The sequence below is a fragment of the Zingiber officinale genome, chromosome 1A (genome assembly GCF_018446385.1).
Source record: "Zingiber officinale cultivar Zhangliang chromosome 1A, Zo_v1.1, whole genome shotgun sequence".
Classification (NCBI taxonomy): Eukaryota; Viridiplantae; Streptophyta; class Magnoliopsida; order Zingiberales; family Zingiberaceae; genus Zingiber; species Zingiber officinale.
In genome coordinates, this window is record NC_055987.1 from 9,125,003 (window position 1) to 9,147,938 (window position 22,936).

The 22,936-nt window shown below is 35.6% G+C and overlaps 4 protein-coding genes across 4 annotated transcripts; 2 read left to right on the forward strand and 2 right to left on the reverse strand.

The window, feature by feature from the left end:
• Positions 1 to 800: 800 nt before the first annotated feature.
• LOC122017497 (protein FAM133-like) lies at positions 801 to 5,596 on the reverse strand. The gene is made up of 5 exons (XM_042575130.1): positions 5,263 to 5,596; positions 3,420 to 3,521; positions 2,549 to 2,690; positions 2,346 to 2,392; positions 801 to 1,364 (listed from the first exon to the last, which is right to left on the reverse strand). The coding sequence occupies exons 1-5, from the start codon at positions 5,347 to 5,349 to the stop codon at positions 1,176 to 1,178; spliced, it is 567 nt and encodes a 188-aa protein (XP_042431064.1). The 5' UTR covers positions 5,350 to 5,596; the 3' UTR covers positions 801 to 1,175.
• Positions 5,597 to 8,449: 2,853 nt separating this feature from the next.
• On the forward strand, positions 8,450 to 18,416 carry LOC122017504 (acetolactate synthase small subunit 2, chloroplastic-like). Its single transcript, XM_042575143.1, has 12 exons — positions 8,450 to 8,751; positions 10,048 to 10,261; positions 10,648 to 10,731; positions 11,609 to 11,677; positions 11,780 to 11,863; positions 11,968 to 12,117; positions 12,901 to 12,987; positions 14,185 to 14,289; positions 14,367 to 14,489; positions 14,566 to 14,718; positions 17,021 to 17,086; positions 18,126 to 18,416. Exons 1-12 carry the CDS (start codon positions 8,513 to 8,515, stop codon positions 18,207 to 18,209), a joined length of 1,458 nt encoding a protein of 485 aa, XP_042431077.1. The 5' UTR covers positions 8,450 to 8,512; the 3' UTR covers positions 18,210 to 18,416.
• Positions 18,386 to 20,044, reverse strand: LOC122017513. Its single transcript, XM_042575153.1, has 2 exons — positions 19,931 to 20,044; positions 18,386 to 19,474 (listed from the first exon to the last, which is right to left on the reverse strand). The coding sequence occupies exon 2, from the start codon at positions 19,395 to 19,397 to the stop codon at positions 18,993 to 18,995; it is 405 nt and encodes a 134-aa protein (XP_042431087.1). The 5' UTR covers positions 19,398 to 19,474; positions 19,931 to 20,044; the 3' UTR covers positions 18,386 to 18,992.
• Positions 20,000 to 22,593, forward strand: LOC121996353. The gene is made up of 2 exons (XM_042550298.1): positions 20,000 to 20,114; positions 22,040 to 22,593. The coding sequence occupies exons 1-2, from the start codon at positions 20,000 to 20,002 to the stop codon at positions 22,591 to 22,593; spliced, it is 669 nt and encodes a 222-aa protein (XP_042406232.1).
• Positions 22,594 to 22,936: the final 343 nt, after the last annotated feature.

Consider the following 22,936-nt stretch of genomic DNA (forward strand, 5'->3'; position numbering starts at 1 on the left):
AGGAGTTTGTGGCAGTAAGGCCGAGCCCACAACCCGATCAGCCTAAAGAGTTCAAAGAAGGCGGACTGAATCTAAGACGGGCTGAGGAAAGGGATACTCAAGCCAATCGGAATAGATATACCCGTAGAAGGCCAAAGAGTTGGCCGACCGGATAGACCAAGGGAAGTGTCATCAGATTAGCGACTGACGCTTAAGAAGGGAAATATGTCTTAACATCCTTTTGGGAGTCAATACCGCCGGCTGACGACGCGAATGGACAGGAAATCGTACGGAAGAAGATTGCGCCGCCTTAGCAGAAATGCGTCCGCCTCGTTATGGTAAGGTGTCAGGGATCCTTTCCCGATATTAGCTATTGAGGAAAGCTTAAGAAGTCGCGTCCGCCCGGAAAATGTGTAGTCAATCCGTTGAAGCTCTATATAAGAAGAGGAGTGGCCACCCGCGGAGGTACGCGGAGGCACTCTCTAGAGCCACTATTCACTTCTCTTTTACTTTCTCTATTCTCCACTTACTGGTGTGTGACTTAAGCGTCGGAGGACCGTCGCCGGAAACCCCCTCCAGGCTTGGCACTAACGACTTTTGATCGCAGAAGCGGAGAACCTTCCTCGCAGCGAAGATCTACTTCAGCGTTATTTCCCGGTGGCCATTTACTTCGCTTCAGGACATGATCAAGAAATGTCGTAATTGTTTTTCATCGGAAAATGCTTGAATTTTTTTCTTCAGAAATATGGATATTAATAAAAAAATATTGAAAATGAATCACTTTCTAAGCAAATAACTTTTGTTCAATTTAGGCAGCTAAATTAAGAAAATAAATATTCTAATATTAACCTCAAATCATGAAAATCACTGGAATTGATGTTGAAGCACAGAAATGCAAAGCATTTTCCTAGTAGCATCTCAAATGATATCACAATTTCAAAGTTTAGTGATGTAAGACTGGTAACCAATTTCGCATTGATTAGAAAGGAGTCATCCTCTTGGTAAATGCCTCCGCTAGTCACTATTCCAAAGGCTAATAGTCGCCTGTGATTTACCTCCTCCGTGTTGGCCCTAGGATGAATTAACGGAGATGCTGGGGGCGAACGTATTCACATTTTGCCACCAGTCATCCTCGAGGCAGAGTGTGAGGACACCATTCTGGCCTATCCCTTTGCAATTCTAAAGAACTTGGAGAGTCATACGGGCCCGCCACTAGCTTCGCAATCGCGGCTGCTGCTGCTTGAGTGTTTGGTCCTCGACCTGTGCTTTCTTTTCTTCTTCAACCTTGACTTCCTTGATTCCCCACCATAGCCACTCTCATAATCATCGTCACTGCTCAAGGATTCAGAGGAACTGGAGGAACTTGACTCAGATGACCTGTTGTGCTGTCGAGAATCAAGATTATATCCACAAGAAATATAAGTTCAGAGGAGCTTGAAGATTGTCACGATGAGTTAGTATCTTGCAAAATTGGTAACAAAAAACAAAAAGAACATGGTGCAGAAACTTAAGAAGAGAACATCTCAAAATGATAAACACAATTCCTTCTCACTATCATTTCAATACAAATTTGGACATAACACTTGTGCCACAGGCTTATAAACGGATGGAACTGCTAGATATTTTTCCAGTGAAAATTTGCAGTACAACACACCATAAGAAAATACGACATGACATAAACAGCATACTTTATTGAAGAGTACAAGAGTTACCAAGATGGAGCCTAAAACAAGCAGAAAGATGTGGTTTGAGGTTGTATAAGGCCTCTGTTAGAACCTACTATCACAATTTTTCTCTTGTTCTGATACTACCAATTCCAGAGAAAGATGTAAAGACTACCAAACAAGTAAAGGGCTGCTATCTGGCAATCAAATTTGCATTTTGGCTACCTTCACCAAACATTTAATATTTAAGTTATTTCAAGTTTTTGCAGCTGATTACACTAGTACATCAAGATTACAACCCAGATATCACAATATAGTCAATAATGAGTCATCTTCATAAAATCCTATCACAATATAGTCATTTATGAAACATGGTCATAAAATCGTATCACAATATCTTCATTAGTGAGTCATGGTCATAAAACTATTAAAACTCCCAGATGTTTATTTAATACGCATAAAAATGGAGCTTTGATTCTCTATAACAACAATAAGAACAGTAAAAGGTTACAACCTGGAATTTGTCTACAAGTCCTTAGAAGTTTGTGAATACTACCTTGACTTTCAATAGTTGTCACAAAGAAAAAACATAGTATCCTAAGGGACTATGCCTTCTGAAAAAAAAAGCTCAATCAAGACATTACAAAACTAGTGAAAGAATTATGTAGCAAGATCTCAAAAGGGACAAAAGATCAAAAACACCTTTCTCTTCCGGCTACTTTGCTTATTTGACTCTTTACTCTTCCTGACTGCATAGAGAAAACAAGGTAATATAATCAAAATAATAAATCAAAGGCAGTTTGAACAACAAACATAAGGTCTAAGTTACAGGTTTAATGAGAGAAAAGATGCGAGGCCAATTTTGTGAGTACCAGAACACAACAAAAGATCAGAGAAGGCTATACCTCTTTTGTGGTGTGATTTGCTCGCAGAGTGGTTTCTTCCAAGGGCCAGCTTCCTAGCCCTTTCAGCATCTAGCTGAGCTCTGTATTCTCTCATCATTCTATCCTTGTCAGCCTCAAGCTCATCTCTTTTAAATTCGTCCTCCTGAAAGGCTGAAACCAAGATCAATACATGTTGTACTTACAAGATGAAATACTTGAGCAGATATTAATATTGTTGAGATGAAATTCTTAAAATGAATGATATAACAAGATAGTCACATGCCATTCATGACACAAGCAATAGATCTCAAAAGCAATAGCTATCAAACATAGGTAAAAGCTGCAATACCTTTATCAACTATGTATCAAAACTCATATTTTCAGGCAGATTTACACTGCCACATCACAAGTTTTAAGTGTGATGGTCAAATTACAATAACAGTTACATGGATTTGGTCAAAAAGATTTAAGATGGATTTACTATGAAATGTATAACTTTTTACTGTGTAACAAACATATCTTGTCATCTACTAATAATCATCTTTGATGTGAATAAGTTGACAGCAAAATAGATTAGTTTGATAGTTCCAACTAAATCTATTTGCTAAAAAGTGAAAGTTTGATAGATTGGTTAAATCATCAGAAGTATGGACTATGGAGTACATTCAGCAATTAGGCTCTAACGTGACATACATCAACTATGCATAACATATAGTGAATCATCAATCAAGTGTTGGTATGTTGTAGACAAGGGAAACGGTCAAATTGACAAAATATCTCCGAATAAGCTATCAAAGATTAAGAAAACATGATATAAAGAAGATAGATTCAAAATTTTAGTTTTTCTTTAACCCAGTGAAAAAACAAAAAACAAAAAACTAAAATCCCTTACCTTCTGTTTCTTCTTGAATTCTTCCCATGTTATGGTGTGGGATGTTTTTAAGCTGGCTAAACGAGCAGCATGCCACTCTGGTGAATGAAATGAACCATCCATCTGTGATGGTCCTCATTAGTAATAATATTTTTGATTGAAATACATAGAAAACAACATGTTACTTTGAAGGGCATCGCTAAATGAAATTATATGGAAGAAAATATAACAATAAAGCGACACTTAACAGCAACATTACTAGAAACAACTAAGAGATAATACAGACAATTCAGTTGTTTAACAAAGCTATAATTCATGGAAGAGGCTAGTAGTTCATCAATATGTACATTTTTCTTTGCGCGGGAAAGTATATAAATTTCCGAAAAAAAGATATATAGAAGAAGAAAAATAATTTCAAAAAAGAATAGAGAATAACTCGGCGATAAAAATGGAAAAAATGGTTTTAAAAGACAAATAACCAACTTGTAGTCCTATGTTTTTAGTAAGAACAATTGGAGAAGAGACTTTAATATGGTAAACCATCACAATTTAGGGGTATGCTTGTATCAGCAAAAATAACTAGCAAAGTAAAATAAATTAAAAACTGATTGCACACCTTCCGTTTGACTTACTAAATGATATTGCATCGAAAATAAATTTTAGTTGTGAAACATGTGCTAGGTGACATCTCGTCAGTGAGAATTGGCACAAGCCCATGTGGAGTTGGACACAACCCTCTAGTTGGGCTCGGACTTGATCTAGGGCGCATGCTAGGCACAAACCAAGTCCACGACCTAATTGCTTTTTCTCATAAATTGTGTAAAGTAACCCACTTATAAATTTAAAAAATGAAAAAAAAAATTGAAAATTTTAAAAATACTAGAAAATACTAGAAAATCCTAGAATCTTATATAAATGCCCTCCCATACACCCAAAATAATTTAAAAATTAAATATATTAATATAATTCTAAAATCTTATATAAGTGTCCTCCTCCACCATTCAGCCATCAAATCCTCGTTTCTTCCTCATTCTCTCACATTTCTCACATCTTGTCCTCATTTTCTTCTCTATTTCAATCTCCACCCTCAGCTTATCTCACAAATTCATAAGGTCCAATTATGATACAATACTATTTATTTGGAGCTAAGATACACTCAGGATCACCAACAAGGACATATATACTACCTATGAAGTGAGGACAACAAATGATCATTGTAGTTGTAAACATATGGTTGCAATGAAGCCTATGGATGTATTGTGACTGCATATGGTGATCCTCAAAGCTCATTCACCGCAACTATATCTTACGGGGCTGGGTTCGCCACATCCGGATGGTCCAAAGCCATACCCCCATTGTTAGCCCTAATTTAGGAATTAAAAACACTAATTGCCAGCTCAAGATCCCCTCCCTCGGATTTACCCGGTGGGCAAACTAGGGGGAGGCTGCCCACCCCCAGGACTAGTCGGGCTGTAAGCCATGGATACCTGGGTTATCCAAAAAAAAAACAAAGATAACAGTACAATTTCCTTATCAATATTCCCCTTCGATCCATTTTTGTGAAATGAGAATACTAAATGCAATTATAGTAACATAATTGATTGTCTAGATCAACTAATAAGGTAGATAAAGCAAGATTAAACTTCACAGAACGAATGTGAACTTGAGCTGAATCAGAATGTAAAGGGAGTTAAAAGAAAAATGAAATGCAGGCAACAAGAAAGTTATAAACAGTTCCTACAAAAACAGAGGCGAAACACCCACAATACAAACCTAAAGACCACAATTTTCTAGCAAAGTCATTATTTTACCAGTAGACAGCAAAGGAAAAAAAACAAAAGCAATGGTATGAAAGGGTACAAACCATTCCGTCTTCGACGCTCTCCGTCCCAGCAGAGGACGAACCCAGCCTCGCCCTCTGCATCGCCTTGTAGGTCTGATTCTTGCCCATTTTGGAACTCGAAACGCCACTGGATCAATAGACAATCCAGAAAAACCGGCTCGATTCACAGGTAAGGGCTTGAAGAGAAGAAGATAGACTTCCTGTTTGGAAATCCCACTTTCCTTTGGGCAAATATCCACAAACAAATCTCGGCAACGAAGACGAGAAGGGTGTATAAGGTCTCTGGCAACCACGAACGATCGATCGAAACACCAAAAGAAGATCGAGCCCATTGAAGATTAAAAAAAGAAGGAAATCAGGAACCTTCATTAAATAATAGGCAGCGTCACGAGCCAATAAAAACAAACTATTTGTCAATCCGACATCGACCATTGCGAGATCCGAACCGCCCAATCGATTTTCAAAGGCTCCGATCACATGGGAAGGTATATTATTTCATTGACATTGCGCATTTTGGACAGAAAGAAATAAATAAATAAACGATTAATTTCTTGTTTATTCACAATAAATTAGAAGTGAGGAATTTAAAAATGACAGACAGTTAAAATGCTGCTTTCCTTGAAGTAAACAAACTTCAGCTTTTTACCGTGTAAAATTTCGAAATTATCAAATCTTCCGGGTAGTTTCAAGATTATTAAATGACGGATCCATTCTTTATTTTAGTCTTATTAGTCAGATTGATTTTTTTTATTAGTCAAATTGATTTTGTTAAGTATAAAATGATGAATTTTATAGTAAATCAGCTGACTAATTTTAAAAATCAATCGGCTACTCTTAGTTTTATCGAAGTTAATTTTAGATAAAATTAGTTAATAGTTCAAACGATCTTATATTGATATGAAATTAGTTCCTATGTGTTCATCTACCTTTCTTGATTATTCATATCTTCAAACGTTAATTTGACTTAATATATTGATATAAAATTAGTTCCTATATGTTCATCTATCTTTCTTGATTATTCATATCTTCAAACGTTAATTTGACTTAATATATTGATAGTAATAATTTTTTAACATAAATATATTTAAAAATTTTAATTCGTGTTCAGAAATTCATTGCATTAGATCGAATTAGTATTTGAGAACATGAATATAATCAGAAGAGGTAGATGAATAGATAAAAATTAGTTTCGTGTCAATCCAAGGTCATTTTATTCATCAGTCGATTTTGGACAAAATTAGTTGATGAACCAAATAACCTCGTAATGATATGAAACTAATTCTTTTGTGTTTGTCTACCTATCTTGATTATATTCATGCCTTGAGAGCAGAGATTTTTTGAACATGATACTTCGAATATATCGAGTCAAATTAGTATTTGAGAGTATGGATATAATCATGATAGGTAGAGGACACACATAAAAACTAGTCTTATGTCAATCCGAGATCATTTGATCCATTAACAGTTTTTTGTCCAAAATCGATTTATGGATCAAATAATCTCATATTGACATGAAACTAATTCATATATATTCATCTACTTCTCATGGTGACAAAAAAGTGAATACCTCTCATGATTATATCTATGTCCTCGAATATCAATTTGACCTAATATATTCATAGTAATATTTTTTTAAATATAAAAATATTTGAAAATTTAAATTTGTGTTAAAAAATTTAGTGCTCTTAATATATTAGATAAAATTGGTATCTGAGAGCATGAATAAAAGAATTAGTTTCATATCAATCTAATGATATTTAGTTTATTAACCGATTTTACTTAAAATCGACTTTGATTAAAAAAAAAGCAATAAATTTTTTAACACGAAAATATTTGAAACTTTTAATTTATGTTTAAAAAATCATTTCTATTAAAATCGTGTTCGAAAAATTAAATTCATGTTAAAAAAAAGCATTGCTCTAAATAGATTGGGTCAAATTTGTATTTGAGGGCATGGATATAGTCATGATAGATATGCTAACACATAATAATTAGTTTCATTTCAATTTGAGATCATTTGGTCTTACATAATAATTAATTTCATATCGATTTGAGGTCATTGGTCTACAGTCGATTTTGTCCTAAATAATCTCAGATTGATATAAAACTAATTATTATTTGTTTGTCTACCTATTCTGATTATATTCATGTCCATAAATACCAATTTGACCTAATATCTTTACAAGTCGGTGCATGAAGTTCTCGACATGCGGGGTCTCGGGAAAGGATTCATTGTACGTAGCTTTACCATGTTTTTTACAAGAGGCTGTTTCCATGATTCGAACTGGTGACCTTTTGGTCACAAAGCCTTACCCTATTTTTTTTTGAAAATAAAAATATTTGAAAATTTAATTCGTGTTAAAAAAATCATTGTTATAAATATATTGAGTCAGGACATGAATATAATTATGAGAGACAGACAAACATATAAGAACTAGTTTCATGTCAATCTGAGATGATTTGGTTCATGGATTGATATGAAACTAGTTTTATGTATTCGTTCATCTCTCATAATTATATCGATGCACTCGAATACCAATTTGATCTAATATATTCAGAGTAATGTTTTTTTGAACATGAATTAATATTTTTAAATATTTTCTTATTCAACAATTATTGCTCTTAATATATTGAATCAAATCGATATTCATGGATATGAATATAATTAGTAAAAATAGACAAAGATAAGAATTAGTTTCATATCTTTTGATCGTCCAACTAATTTGATCTAAAAGTGATTTTGATAAAAAAAATAAAAATTGATTTAAGAAGTCAGTTCAAAATTTTAACATTTTGACCCATAATAAAATCGATTTGACCAATACAAAATTCAATCAACAGATGATAAAATAAAAAATAGATATATAATTATTTGATAATTTTAAAATTATTCTATATAATTTGCTACATGACAAATCATAATTTCATAAACTCACAAAATGAAAAGGAAAAGATTCACACGGTATTCATCCTACAAATTTAAATCGTTGCGACTGCCATGTTTTACAGGCTTTCGTGATTCGTATTTCCCTTTCAGTTTCCAGTCTCAACCAACGTGACTCAGACTACCTCATTCTTGCGACCACGACAGAACGAGAACTTGAAGTGACTATAATGCCCTTGTGAAATCTGGTCATTACCGACGAAACACGAGTGGTAAAATCGTCCAGTAAGTTTAGTGAGAAAACCCTATATCTGACATCTCGTGGCTCAGATCGCTCTACTCTGCGAGCTTCCCTCCAACACTCGCCCACTCGGTTTCCTCTCACCCATGGCGACCGTTTCCACTCGTCCGCCTCCTTCGAGCGCCATAGCGCCAATCTCACGAGCTTACCTCGAGTCGAGCTTCGTTCTGGGGCTCTCAAGGACCGTGGATCGTTCGAGGGCGACGCTTGGATGGACGAGGCCGAATAAGACGGCTGCGCAGATCCGCGTCTGTGCCGTCCAGAAGCAGAGTGGCGATGCTTTCGTCTCGGTTGCGGATTCTCCGGCTCCTAGAGCAAGTAGTAGGTAAAAAAAAAAACAATCTGTTTTTGGGTCTAGCGCTGATAGCGTTGAAGATGACATTTGGTATTGGTTATTTTTTCGAAGTTTGAGGCTCTTTTTCTTTCCATACTCGTGAAAAAAAATCCTATTTTTAATTATCATGAGGACTGATAAAAGCCACATTGTATCTGTATTTGTTTTTCTCGAGTCTAATGATCATTTGGAAGATTTTTTTTTTCTTCACCATAGAATTGGTTTCTGATACGGCTTATTAGGGGCCATAACATGTCTGACACCGCCTACTGGGGTTGGGGCCGCTCTTTGAATCTGACGCCTCCAACTGTTCTCTCTAGAACTAAATTGATGCTTGCAGAACTCAAAATCACCTCTATCATGAATAGAAGTACATTTTGTTCATTAATATCCCAGAAATATTCTGCCATGGAGCATCATAATGAAATTGTCTCCCATGGTAGAAGCACTACGTTGAATATCTTTTGTTCACCAACCGTAACCTCCAACATACCAAGATGATCGATAGACACAAGATAAGAGTAATATGGCATGGTTTGATCTAAGATTTCTCCATCGAGAGGATCCAAGTTTATATATACCATGGGAGGACAATTACAAAGAAACTTGGGGAAAACATTGTCCAAGTCTTATACAATGCACTCTCAATCTCCTTAGCTCCCTCTCTCAATGATGGTGTAGTAAATTTTTAAAATCTCACCTCAAATGCTCCTTCATCACCAAAAATTGTTCTCAAGATAAAAAAAATTCCTCCTATGTGTAAGCTTTCAAGTCTCCTGTAGCCTCTAAACACACCTCAATATAGACCTCTTGGTTTTAGAATGCTTCCCATATGAAAAACGCATAACTTCTTTGCTGGAAAAACACAAAATGGGGTTTTCATGCACTTGGGATGGTGGGTTGTGTCCAAATTGGTTTGTTGTGCACTAGGCTTTCTGAATCTCATGCCCAGTTACCAGCTTGCATTGGGCCATGCCTAGCATGCTTGGGTTGTGAGTGAGGTTCATCTTGTCAACCTAGCATGGGTTACTCTGGCCTTGCCACTATTCTCAATGTACTCAATCATTATTTCACTTTTGAATGCTTGTGGATGTGCCTGATCAATTGTTTTATTGGTTTTTATCTTTCTTTTTGTTGATTTATTTTAGTTTTCAGGTCTATTTACCGAGCTGATATTCACACTATTCTTTATATTTCACATGTTGAAACCATGCTGTCGTTCAATTCTGTAACTTGTCTGGCTAGAAACAACTGAAAGAAATGACGCAATATCTTGTGCAAGTGTAGGTTGAGACGACACACCATTTCTGTGTTTGTTGGAGATGAAAGTGGAATGATAAATAGGATTGCTGGAGTATTTGCTAGACGAGGGTACAACATTGAGTCTCTTGCAGTTGGTTTGAATAAGGACAAGGCATTGTTCACCATAGTTGTCTCAGGAACGGAGAAAGTATTGAAGCAGGTAGTGGAGCAGCTAAACAAGCTTGTGAATGTTTTGAAGGCAAGTCTAGTATGCTAGTTATCTAGCTGGATTTATTTAACTTGTGAATTCTCGTTTATGATGTTTATCATTTACAGCTTACAACCATTTGGTTCTTAGTTTAATGGGCAACTGATTTTATTTGAATATCTTTCTGCCAAATCTGTCACTGCAGTATTTCAGTTGAGCAGACAATAATGTTATTTCAGATTTCCTGTTTTGAGATGGATCATGTTCTCAGATGGATTGACCCTGTCACCAATCAGTCATCATTTGAATAGTTACCTGAAAGTTTTATGCTAATTACTTGTTTTAACTTAGTTGGTTTAAGGTTTATTAAGGAGCCCTTATTTGCCATATAAATCTCTCCTCTTTCTTTTGGCCTATGACTTCATGCTTTTTAGTAGGTTGAAGATTTATCACAAGAGGCCCAAGTTGAACGGGAATTGATGCTTATAAAACTCAATGTGGAACCGGATAAACGGCCGGAGGTAAACTTTAAACTTAGATCCTCTGTAGTTGTGAAATTTTCCTACCAAAAAACAGCAGGCTTACAATTCGAGGTGGTATAATGCTTAAGTTGCATCAAGCATATCTATGTAATCATATAACACATTTACTTATTTATTTGAAGCTAAATCTAGGTCCTAGGTAATCTGTGATTTTTAACGTTGTTGTGGTTTTAAAGAGGTATAGAGTGCTAAAGAAAAAGTGGTTTCCAACCATGCAATTGTAACTGAATTGCTTGATATCTACGGTACTTAACATTTGGCATGCATATCAAACTATGGAATTTAGAGTAAACATATGTGTGATGCTTGTGTGTCTCCATCTCATTATATTGCAGGATGTTATTAGGAGTTTGTAAACTTTCCATTCTTTACTTTTTCTAGATCAAGCAAGCCAAAAAATTGATGTTAGTTGCTACTTAGGCAGGGGTTTCAAATCATGCAAGATGTGTAAAAAAAGAAGGAAAAATGTTTAAAAAATTATAACAGTTGAAAAGTTGATAATGATGGGAACAATCTATATCCAACCACTTAAGGAATTACTTGTTATTCAAGAGTATGGTTGGGTTAGTCAATCCTCCCCACATTAAAAGGACAGTCTGGTGCACAAAGCTTCTCCCAATGCGGGGTCTCAGGGAAGGATTAGACTAGATCGGGTCTATTGTACGTAGCCTTACTCTACGTTGCAAGAGGCTATTTCCGTGACTTGAACTTGTGACCTCCAGGCCACACGATAACGAGTTTACTGTTACGCCAAGACTCCCCTTCCCTCCCCACATCTAAGATTAATCAAATTAATTTGATTTGGTGGAAAATATTAACTTTCTTTTTTGTCATATGGGTCACCTTTGTTCTGTAGGTTATGGGTCTGGTTGATGTGTTCAGGGCAAAGGTAGTTGATATTTCAGAACACACGGTGACTATTGAGGTGAAAGCTTTCTAGCCTTTTTGTTTGATTGTACACTTCTCATCCTCTGAAGGCTATGTCAGTACTTCTAGGTTCATGTGTGATTACTGACTAAGGCTACAGGTAACAGGAGATCCTGGTAAAATTGTTGCGGTGCAGAGAAACCTGAGCAAGTTTGGGATCAAAGAAATTGCTAGAACTGGCAAGGTCATCAAACATGGGCGGATGAACAACCCCTCCCTCCCTCCCTCTCTCTCTCTCTCTCTGATCAATGTTAATCTGTAAATCAGGTTCCTTATATTATGCTGCAGATTGCATTGAGGCGCGAAAAGATGGGACAAACAGCCCCTTTCTGGAGGTTTTCTGCTGCTTCTTACCCAGACCTTGATGGTAGCATACCTGCTAAACCTCTTCGCAGTACTCCAGTTCTAAAATTCAATGGAAATTCACAGCAGTCTGGGGTAAGTGATCAGATATTAATCTTAGTTCCCTGATTTTCCTCATTCCTTCATCTGAATTCCACAAGGTCTCATTCTTTATCTGGAAAAGATAGTGTCCACGTGTATTGGTAGCGTTGTTTCCGTGGAACAGTTATGTTAAGGACCTTCTTAGATTTTATGTTATGAAACAAAAGGGACAGGATAATAGTAGGAAACATTTAAGAGGAACTATTGGTCATTTGGTTGTATAAATGTGAAGGAACTAAACATGAATCATATTACCTTACACTGTTACCTTAAAAAACTTACAAAATGTTTAATGCACATGTCATCATCATTATCAAGCCATGTTAGTTCCATCTATTTGGGGCTGGCTACACGAATTTTATATATTTTTCAATTTGTCTGATCCTTCTTTCCATTTTTTTGGTGGATTTTGGTTATTAAAATGTTTAGTTCATCTATAGATCAATTATCAATGTAGAATGTCATTTCTACATGCTATATAGCATGGTTCCTTGAATTTGGCGATTCGTTTCTTTTCTTTTTTCTTTTGCCAATTTCAACAATATATAACTACAACATCAAGAAAAGCATATATTTTTCCACAAGCAACACACACACACACACAAAGAAGAAAAGGGGGGAAAAGTTCGGTTCTTCCCTTCAATGGATGAAATTACATACACAATATGTTCTTGTAGGTATGAAGTGAATCATTAACTTCTTGCTTATGTGTTCTATTTATTCATTGTTTTCTCCTTTTTATAATACTAAATCTTCATTGTGTTTGATTTTGCTAAGGGAGATGTTTATCCAGTGGAACCTTACGAAGGTTTCTTGGTGAATCAAGTTCTTGATGCACACTGGGGAGTTCTTGACGAGGATGATGTATGTACTCTTTCTCTTTCTTAATCTTCCTAGTGGGCTGATTAATCTTATAAGGACGAGGATGATGTACATACTCTTTCTTTTTCTTAGTCATCTTAGTGGGCTGATTAATCTTATAGAAAACTGATTTGTGAAAAATGGTTGAGATCTTTGTATGTTGTGAGCAAATGTTCATAGACAATGATTTTGATTGCATTGAAAATATTTTAGAACATAAAATTTCTTTGCATTTTCATTTCTTCCAAGTATATTGGTCGCTGTTGCACATTTTCTGTAAGTAGTCATCAAAAGTTGCCTAAGCAATCAGTGGTCCATGTGACTGCATGTCTATATAATTCTTCACCTTAATCTTATTCCCATTTGGAGCAAAGGTGATATCGCTCACCCTGGTCTAGTATCGGTAGCTCCACGGCAAGATACAAGTAGGTAAATCACCGGGGGCATTTTGCCTTAGCATAACGACCCTTTGCATGGGGAGGTCAGACATCCAACGAGACATTTTGCATCCGTTGGAAATTGATCCAGACCTATTGGAGCAAACACCCATGCAAGTACTAACTGCGCCAACCCGTGGGAGTAGCTTAATCTTATTCCCGCATATACATATGGATGCACATTTCCTTAACTTGGTCACTCATATCAACTTAACTTATAGTAATCCAACTTAATAACTCCAGGCATAAACTGGATTAGAAGAATATGTATTGTGACTTATCTCTCTATATATAAACAAGAAACAATTTACAAAATTATGTATTTAGACTATTGCTCTGTGAGTCTGTGTTTGCAAGTCATGAAAATTCTATTATTTCAGTTTTCCTGCATGGAACGGGCTTATGCAAGGGTATTAATCTAGTTATTTGAACATTATATATATTAATTGATTAAGAGATGACCCCCAGGTATTTTCATTTATGTAATGGTTTTATCATGGGAATTCTACATCATACTAGGACTTATTCCAAATCTGACCCAAACTATCCTACTTAGTATTATATGATAAGAAAACATAATTCCAAATCAAAGCCAATACAATCTAGATAAAACAAAATGTTACAGAAAGGTAGTTTGGCATGAATGCTTGGTCAACCAATTTGCATAATTTGTCAATGTGTCTTCTGTTTATGCACAGACTCTTGATCTGTAGTTATTGCTTAATTTCTAAATTTTAATTATTGCTGATTTTTGGTGGTCCAGTCAACTGGTCTCTGTTCACACACTTTATCCATTCTTGTAAATGATGTTCCTGGAGTGCTTAACGTGGTAACTGGCGTGTTTGCTCGCAGAGGTTACAATATTCAGGTGTTTTTTTTACCCAGGTCTTCATTATATGTAATCTTTAGATTTCATTGGCACTTAATAGATACTTTCATTTCCAGAGCCTTGCTGTTGGTCCTGCTGAAGAGGAAGGTATTTCTCGTATCACCACTGTTGTTCCTGGAACTGATGAGTCAATTGGGAAGTTAGTACAACAGCTCTACAAGCTTATTGATGTTCATGAGGTATGGGTACAAACTTGTTTGTGTAAACTATATGCTTATACCAATTCTTTGATTATGTTTCTTGTGCATTTATCAGGTCCATGATATAACCCATTTGCCTTTTGCTGAAAGAGAACTTATGCTTATAAAGGTCGCTGTAAATACTGCTGCCAGGAGAGACATATTAGATATTGCTGATATTTTCAGAGCCAAAGCTGTTGATGTATCTGATCATACAATTACACTTCAGGTAATATTTCATTTACATTTCTTGGGCCAACACAATTTTCCAATTGCACACCATATCCCATGAACATCTCATCCCATAATTTATGCCACTATTACCACCCTGCATCACCTGGTTAGTGCATAGACCTACAAATATCTACCAGAACCAGTCAAACAGAAATTACTTAAATCATTAAATAGGGTTAGCATCTTACCTCAAAAATGCAATTCTTTCATTCTAGAGTTAATTCACTTGAAACTGCTATACTCATTTTTTACCTGAATACATCTGTCACGACTCACCGCTCCTTGATTTCACACTTCAACATAATATAATTTTACATCACATCAACCAGCCATATAAACAAATCAGAGTTAATCATACACTAACAAAAAGATCTCAGCTCGCATCTATATGTTCCCACATCAACCAGTTTTTGATGATGCTTAGCATTTCACCTCCTTCCATTGGTTATCAGCACCTAGATATGAGCCTCAACTATTTCAATCAATCCATAAATAAAATTTTTGATCCAACTAAATTCTTTATCTTGATATATATACTTCTTTTATGGGCATTTATCCACTATGCTATAACCACAGTGGGTTATGTGCATTATGCATCTGATGAATGCTGCTTTTAAATGTTTGGAATTATGTTTCACGTTTCTATATGTGGACTTCTGAGTATGCTGCAACCATTTCCAAGTATTGCAGCAGTTCCCTCTGCTACTTATTAGACTTTAGTTTTCCCTCAATAAAATTAGGAACCTTATAGATATATTGAAATTTATTTTTATTCATCTGTTGCTATGTTATATGGAGCTGAATGTTGGGCTATGATTCGAGCACATGAGCATAAGATGAGAGTTGCAGAGATGAGGATGTTAAGGTGGATGTGTGGACATACGAAGATGGACAAAATAAGGAATGAGAGCATTAGAGAGAAAGTCGGAGTTGCATCTATTGAGGACAAACTTCGAGAGACACGTTTAAGATGGTACGAACATGTACTTAGACGACCAATAAATGCTCCAGTTAGGCGATCTGAAACTATGATAAACATGCATATCAAACGAGTAAGAGAAAGACCAAAAAAGACTTGGTTAGTAACAATAAAACAAGATAAAATTTATTTAAATATAGATGATGATATAATAGGAGATAGAGCTCACTGGCGTAAAAGGATTTATACAGCCGACCCCACCTAGTGGGAAAAGGCTTGGTTGTTGTTGTTGTTGTTATTTCCTAAGCATTATTGTCATAGGCTACTCCATTCAACTGCAGAGTTGACTTGGATCTCAGGTAACAAGTTCTAGACGCTGTTCATATTTAAAATATCCTTCATTTTGTAGCCAAATATCAACTTTTAGGCTAGTTTTAGTTGACATTAATTGAGATGTAGAGTTGGTTTTTAACCAAACAAGTTCTCACACATTTTATAAGTTCTTTAGTTCTTGAATCATCGGACTTGTGTGGCCTTGCAATTTTGGGCATTGAAATTTCTTTCCTTTGGTAGCTATGGAGGAAATACCAAACAAAGCTAAAAACTGGCATATGCTGGAAGCATATACATCAATTTAAATATTAGTCTTCATTTTGATAAACATCCTCGTATTTTAGTCTAAGTGTACTTGTATTGGGCTTGCTCTGGTGAACAAATGCTTGATTCAGCATGAAATTTTTATGAGAAACAAATTGAGAGGTGCTAGTGGCTGTGTACCTAGTGGCACTGGCTTATCTAGTCTGGTTGCATAGTTCTATTGAAGAACATGAGTTGGCTTGTTATATGCCATTTTCGTGACTAAAATCTTCACTCACGAATTTATAGGCTCATCTGCATTAGAAAATTTTATAATTACGGTACAATGCTTTTCTGTGTTTCCTGAAGTTTTAAATGCTATGTTCCGTTACAACTTACTGAGATCTTTACAGTGCTAAGCAAGTTCTTCAGTTCGAACTGCAAAGAATTACAAGAAATTGCAGTGAGTTGATATTGTATGTGTCTTGATGTTGTTGTCTTAGTCCACCTGCACTCTAGGTGTGCTCATCAGTCATCATCAATCCTTATAGGCTAGACCTGTCTGTGTATTTGCTGGATGAACATCAGATCAATCATATCTCATTGCTCTTTATTTGTGATAAAAAAAAGCACACCAAACCAAACTAGTCCATTTGTCGTCAATTATTTTTCCTACTGCATTCAGAATAATCTACCGATATTGAACTTGTAATTTTCAATGTATGGATGTCATTTGTACCTCTCATTAGCTTTTACTCTGAGTATTCCGTATTTGATGTGACAATTTCTATATTTAATTCAGCTAACTGGAGATTTGGACAAGATGGTCGCACTGCAAAGGTTGTTAGAACCTTATGGGATCTGTGAGGTTTGTTTATAGTCTTCATTTTAGATCAAAATTATCTTTTATTTGTAAATAGAATTTAATTTAATTTATTTTCTTTTTTCTTGTAGTTTTTGCAGTTCTTGACTTGATCATACACTGTAGTTTCTCTTGTATAGTGCTGATATTATTCGCTGTATGATTGTCATGACAAGCTTGATTCTCTTGATATCTTTTGTTACAACTTTCCTGACTACTTGTTATTTACTTATTTGTATATATAATTCCTTTTCTGGCTTCACATTATATCACCCGCATGCCAAAATTAAGAATTATTTGTAGGTTTCTTAAGTAATGGCTATCCAGTCAATATAAAACTTTCTGAAGAATGCCACATTGATTTAATATCCTCCTCCAATGTACGTGATTAAGATTTAATCTGGAGTTGTTCTTGGCTTTCCTCTTATTGTTAATTTGGAGTAATCCTTTAGCCTCCTGTTGGTGTTCATGTTCATTTAAAGATTTGTTTTGATGGCAATTTTCTTGAAAAAATGAGGATGACTGATTCTGTAAGGATTTTGGCATGAATTTTAAGATGGAAATTTTCTTCCTTCTGAGCTATTTTGATTATCGTTTACAAATTTCTGTAACATATTTAAGTCTATCAATTTGATTTCTCAATAGACGGATAGTTGATTCAAAATATCATGAGATATGTTGTCTATTGAATGTCATATTAACTCTCTAATTCTTGAAACTTATGGAAGTGACTTTAGACAAATTTTGTATTTACAAAAGATACTTCCTCATGTTGCTATATAACATTATCTGTAATGTTCCATGACCCTTGTTGCGGGCAGACAACCACTTGAGCGCAATAGATTAACACAAAGCATCCAAAATCCGACTGGTCCTTTGGATTCTTTAACAGAAGTGACCAGTGACTAAATATATCACAAAGAAGCAACCGAATTTGAACTATCGATTGTGCTACAAATTTCACAGAACTTATTTAGGTTCCAAAGTTGCAGCTCCTATTTTGCTTTCATCATGTAAAAATGAGCCTTTTCCTTAATTTTTGCAGGTGGCACGAACTGGCCGAGTTGCTTTGATCAGAGAGTCAGGGGTGGATTCTAAGTATCTGCGCGGTTATTCCCTACCACTGTGATCAGATTTGGGCTAGCTTTCCTGAATTTGAAATATCATCGAATTAGTTGCTTGCATCATCTCCCTGCCTTTTATTTAGAAGCTAAATAACCATAAGTGCGCATGGGATGCTTTGCTGCGAGTAGACTTGTCAGCTGTTGGAGGTGCAATCTGATATGTAGACTATCTGATGCTGTTAATAAATTTCATGAATACACGTTCAATTTTACCGACGTTTTTTTCTCTCTTTTTTAGCCAATCATTCATTGTCAGATGCACATCAAGTGTGGGAATAGAATCGAATGTGTGTTTCACTGTCGCGTGAGAAGTAACTCTGGCGAACACGCACTTTTAAACTTGATTAAAGAGATTACCCAAACTTCTCTCACTCAGTTGAGGGGAACTCTGCATTGCAGTTCTCTCTTCTATTTTTTTTTTCTTTGGGCTCTGCCTTGCATGGTTGCACTAATTATGCACATGGTGTCGAACCAGGAAAGCTTTTCAACTGTAAAGAAAATGAACACAGACAGGATATCAACTAGAATTCTTGAAATTTCCACGACAGATTCTGAGATGCTATTGCCAACTATTGGATATTGCAGTTTTATGCTCTCTGTAATATCATCTTGAACACTATCATATCATAATCAAAATCACAACACCCAACTCTCTGTTAGTGTTTGCTAATCAGATAGAGAATCCTGTAAAGGATATGCGAGCAGTTGTTTGAGTGATTCCATTAACATAAGACAAGTCCTTTGCTAGCCCAAACCCATCCTTTTGTGACCCAATAATCTCTCCAGTATTAGAAGCGCTTTAGGGAATCTAAAACTAAAGTGAAAGGATTGGATGCACTGTTAAGTGCGAGAGTTCCTATTATCTGAAACAAACTTGAAAAGGCCTTCCGCATCCATTTCTTTACAGAGACTGACCAGCTCTGGGGGATGTTCAGTTGTTCACTGCCTCCATTTCCATTTCCTGCAGGACTTGCACCTGAGCCATAAACAACCGGTGTGACACAAGAGTTCTCTTTTGAAACAGGAGCATCAGCCATCCCATTGCTGACAGCCTCACCAACAGCACTGGGTTCTGAAAAACAGGTTTTGTATTTATCAAATAAAGCAGAGAGTGCAACAGCTCTTTTCTCCTGCAATTTATCAAGGGATACAAGCTCCTTAACTATAACAGCAGCCTCATGTTTCTCCAACATCTCTTGGGTCTCTTTGAGCTGTGTAACATATTCATTCTCCTGATCTTCCAACTCAGCAAATACCAGTAGTAAAACATCTGGTAAAGAACAAAAAATCATAGAAGTGATTCCCTACTAAATCAAATGATGCAAACATAAAAGGATGATCATTGTCCAGATGGAAATCACGGTAACACCCAAAAGATTTTTTTTTTTTTTTTTTTTACAACTGCAATCAATTGGACAATTGCTACCCAATTTCATCCATCTCTTATGTCACATCTCGCTTAGACGAGCAAATTAACAATATAACTTATCAAGCCCAAGCCCAACCAACAATGATCTGGTCCGAAGAAGGTAGGGAGTGATCGCCAAGCAAAGAACTCAAAGCCAATCTAAAACCTCGAAACCGGAACTCCAGAAACCAAAATGGAAGAACCGGAGTTTCCCTCAACATACACAGTTGATTAGGGGAGCAATCCAACGGCAATCAACAAACGGTGCAAAAAAGGCCAATCCAAGAGTCTAAAGAAAGAATGTGAAGGGAAACTCACAGGATTTAGCAGCCGTTAGGGATCAGGGGAGAAGCCGGCGGAAGCACCTTCCGAAGTCTCCCATCGAAAATGACCGAAGAAGAGGATGCATTTTCTCGGATTGTTGAATTATTAGGAGGTTCTAACATTTCCAGCGCGTTAAAACTAATGCGTTATAACATACATGGGATCAATGTTATTGCAAGTGAGATCTTTTATTACTATGAGTGATGATTCATTCATCGGCAATGATAAAAAGATGGATATTTTCTGGGAACGTATTGCAAGATACTACAATGAGAATCATCCTCCAGATAAACCAAATAGAATTGCTAGTGTCATACGATCGCACTGACACAATACCATACAAAAAAAGGTATATCGTTTCAACGCAATTTATAATAGTGTTTATAGTGCGTATCGTAGCGGCCACAATGATAAGGACATATTGCGGTTTGCATATGAAAATATCGCGAGGAAAATAACGACATTGCATTTAATCTCGAGCATGTATGGAAAATCATAAAAGATCGTCCAATGTTTACTTCACAGTCCGTTGATCACCTTGTTGGCACGAAAAAGGCAAGGACCTTGGAGTCGGGGGCAAGCAACACCTCATCTAACCAAGATGTGAGTCTATATGTAGACCTAAATGAAGAAGAAACTCGTCCAATGGGTCAGAAAACAAAAAAAAAGAAGACAAAATAAAATCAGACATTGAAGATATGATAACAATTTTACACAATATGTTTGCAAAGTTTACTGAGTATACAAGTATAAAAATGATTGAAATTGAAATGAAAAAACAACTCAAAGTTGAGGAGATGAAAGCAAATACTGTCGAGCTGAAAGCAAAAGCTGTCTTAGCCAAAGTTCAATTAAAAGAATATACAATCCTTTAGAAGGAGACTTCGCAAATGACAGAGGAGCAATTAATCATCCATAAATATCTATGTCAAGAGATTAAGGGGAGATGAAATATGTAATTTTTATTTATTGTAATATTTAATTATTATACTTTCAATTAATGTAATTTTTAATTATTGCACTTTTCAATTAATGTAACTTTCAATTATTGTACTCCTCAATTAGTCTAATTTTTTATTATTGTAATTTTCAATGAATCAAATATTTTATTAAGAAAGAAAAATAAATAAATTGGGTAGCCCACCCAAACAAGTATTCGTTGAATATATTTTAAATTAATCAATTAATGAGAATAATTCTATTAATATAGCCGTTGGAATATATGAACAATTTGATTAATAGAAAGTAGCCGAGAATATATCCGTTGACAAGAAAAAAATAAATAGACGCCTTGTGCTCTACAATTCTTATTCTAAAAATAGACTTGAATTAGTTTCCTCCAAAATGTCTCAATATTCAAGTAGCACCAGCTCTGACTCGACAAGTGAAAACGAAGTCCAAGTTGAAGTTGGTGACGAAGGTTATGATATGGGGAATGAGCTAATGTCATTGATATTTCAACAAAGTTGACAAATAGTTGAAGTGTATCAAAGTAATAACGAAATACGGCGAAGAAGAAGGTTCATCCAAAGAAATTGTGAAGCCGAACATGTGAGGCTCTTTAATGATTATTTCTCCACAAACCATGTGCATCCAGATCAACTATTTCGAAGACAATTTCGCATGCGAAGAGATTTATTTTGTCACATAGTTAATGCACTTGAGAGTTGTTCTTCATATTTTCAACAGAGGGATGATGCTGCGAGAAGAAAAGGCTTGTCATCACTACAAAATGCACGACTGTGATTCGCCAATTGTCTTATGGAGTCCCAGCCGACCATCTTGATGAGTACCTACGCATGGGTGAATCAACCACCATCAAGTGTATGTTCAAGTTCTGCAGTTATGTGGTTGAACTATTTGGTGATTGATACTTGAGAAAGCCGAATGCTGATGATGTTCAACGTCTTCTTCAAATGCATAATGAGAGGCACGACTTCCTTGGAATGTTGGCCAGCCTTGATTGCATGCATTGGGAATGGAAAAATTATTCAGTTGCTTGGAAAGGCCAGTTTACAAGAGGTCATGGATCACCAACAATCGTGCTTGAAGCGGTCACGTCTTAAGACTTGTGGATATGACATGCATTCTTTGGTGTCGCAGGTTCACGTAATGATATTAATTTGTTATATGAATCTCCCATATTTAATAACGTCTTGCAAGGAAATGTCCCGGAGATTAATTTCACGGTCAACGAGACTCAATATACAAAGAGGTATTATCTAACAGATGAAATATATTTGGAATGTGCTACTTTTGTGAAGGTTTTTCTTTGCCCGGAAGATCCCAAGAGGAGGTTGTTTAAGGAAGGACAAGAGGCTGCAAGAAAAGATGTTGAACGAGCATTTGGGGTCCTCCAAGCTCGATGGGCAATTGTCAAAGGTTCAGCTCGTTATTGGTACAGAAAAAAGTTAAAACATATTATGTTAACATGCATTATTTTGCACAACACGATTGTTGAAGACGAGGAGGAGCAGGTGACAAATTGGTACAACAACGATGAAGGTGATGAACTTGCACAACCTATCCAAGGTTCAAATCGAGGATTTCATAATTATCTCCGAACAAATTCTGAACTACGTGACAGTTATGTGCATCACCAACTTCGTGCAGACTTAGTTAAACATATTTGGTCACAATACAACAACAATCCTTGAAAGTATTGTATTTTAAGTTTATACATATATAATTTTTTTTATATGTTGTACTCTTTCATTTCAAATTTATAATAATATTTTAATTTTAAATAAAATTATTAATATTATTATTTATTTTAATTTTAAATAAATATATTTTAATTTTATGTAAATAATATATTTAAAAATAATATTATTAATTATTTTAAATAACAATTATTTAAATTGTGTAAATATAATTGAAATTGTAATAAAAATACATATGAATGGATAGTGAATCTCACAAATATAGAATGTTAATATTAAAACAAATGTGAGAGAATGAATGTATTAATATAATGTGTATGTAGCATATGTGTCCTAC

What these genes read in the sequence shown, in the direction of transcription:
- LOC122017513 (XM_042575153.1), bottom strand. Translation starts at nt 19,397, where the DNA reads ATGTTGGAGAAACATGAGGCTGCTGTTATAGTTAAGGAGCTTGTATCC.
- LOC122017497 (XM_042575130.1), bottom strand. Translation starts at nt 5,349, where the DNA reads ATGGGCAAGAATCAGACCTACAAGGCGATGCAGAGGGCGAGGCTGGGT. An exon ending in AGAGCGTCGAAGACGGAATG is followed by an intron (nt 3,522 to 5,262) that starts GTTTGTACCCTT and finishes GGACCATCACAG; the next exon opens with ATGGATGGTTCATTTCATTC. An exon ending in AATTCAAGAAGAAACAGAAG is followed by an intron (nt 2,691 to 3,419) that starts GTAAGGGATTTT and finishes TCAGCCTTTCAG; the next exon opens with GAGGACGAATTTAAAAGAGA.
- LOC121996353 (XM_042550298.1), top strand. Translation starts at nt 20,000, where the DNA reads ATGACCGAAGAAGAGGATGCATTTTCTCGGATTGTTGAATTATTAGGA. An exon ending in TGGGATCAATGTTATTGCAA is followed by an intron (nt 20,115 to 22,039) that starts GTGAGATCTTTT and finishes TTGGTGTCGCAG; the next exon opens with GTTCACGTAATGATATTAAT.
- LOC122017504 (XM_042575143.1), top strand. Translation starts at nt 8,513, where the DNA reads ATGGCGACCGTTTCCACTCGTCCGCCTCCTTCGAGCGCCATAGCGCCA. An exon ending in GCAGAGGTTACAATATTCAG is followed by an intron (nt 14,290 to 14,366) that starts GTGTTTTTTTTA and finishes TTTCATTTCCAG; the next exon opens with AGCCTTGCTGTTGGTCCTGC. An exon ending in ATCATACAATTACACTTCAG is followed by an intron (nt 14,719 to 17,020) that starts GTAATATTTCAT and finishes TATTTAATTCAG; the next exon opens with CTAACTGGAGATTTGGACAA.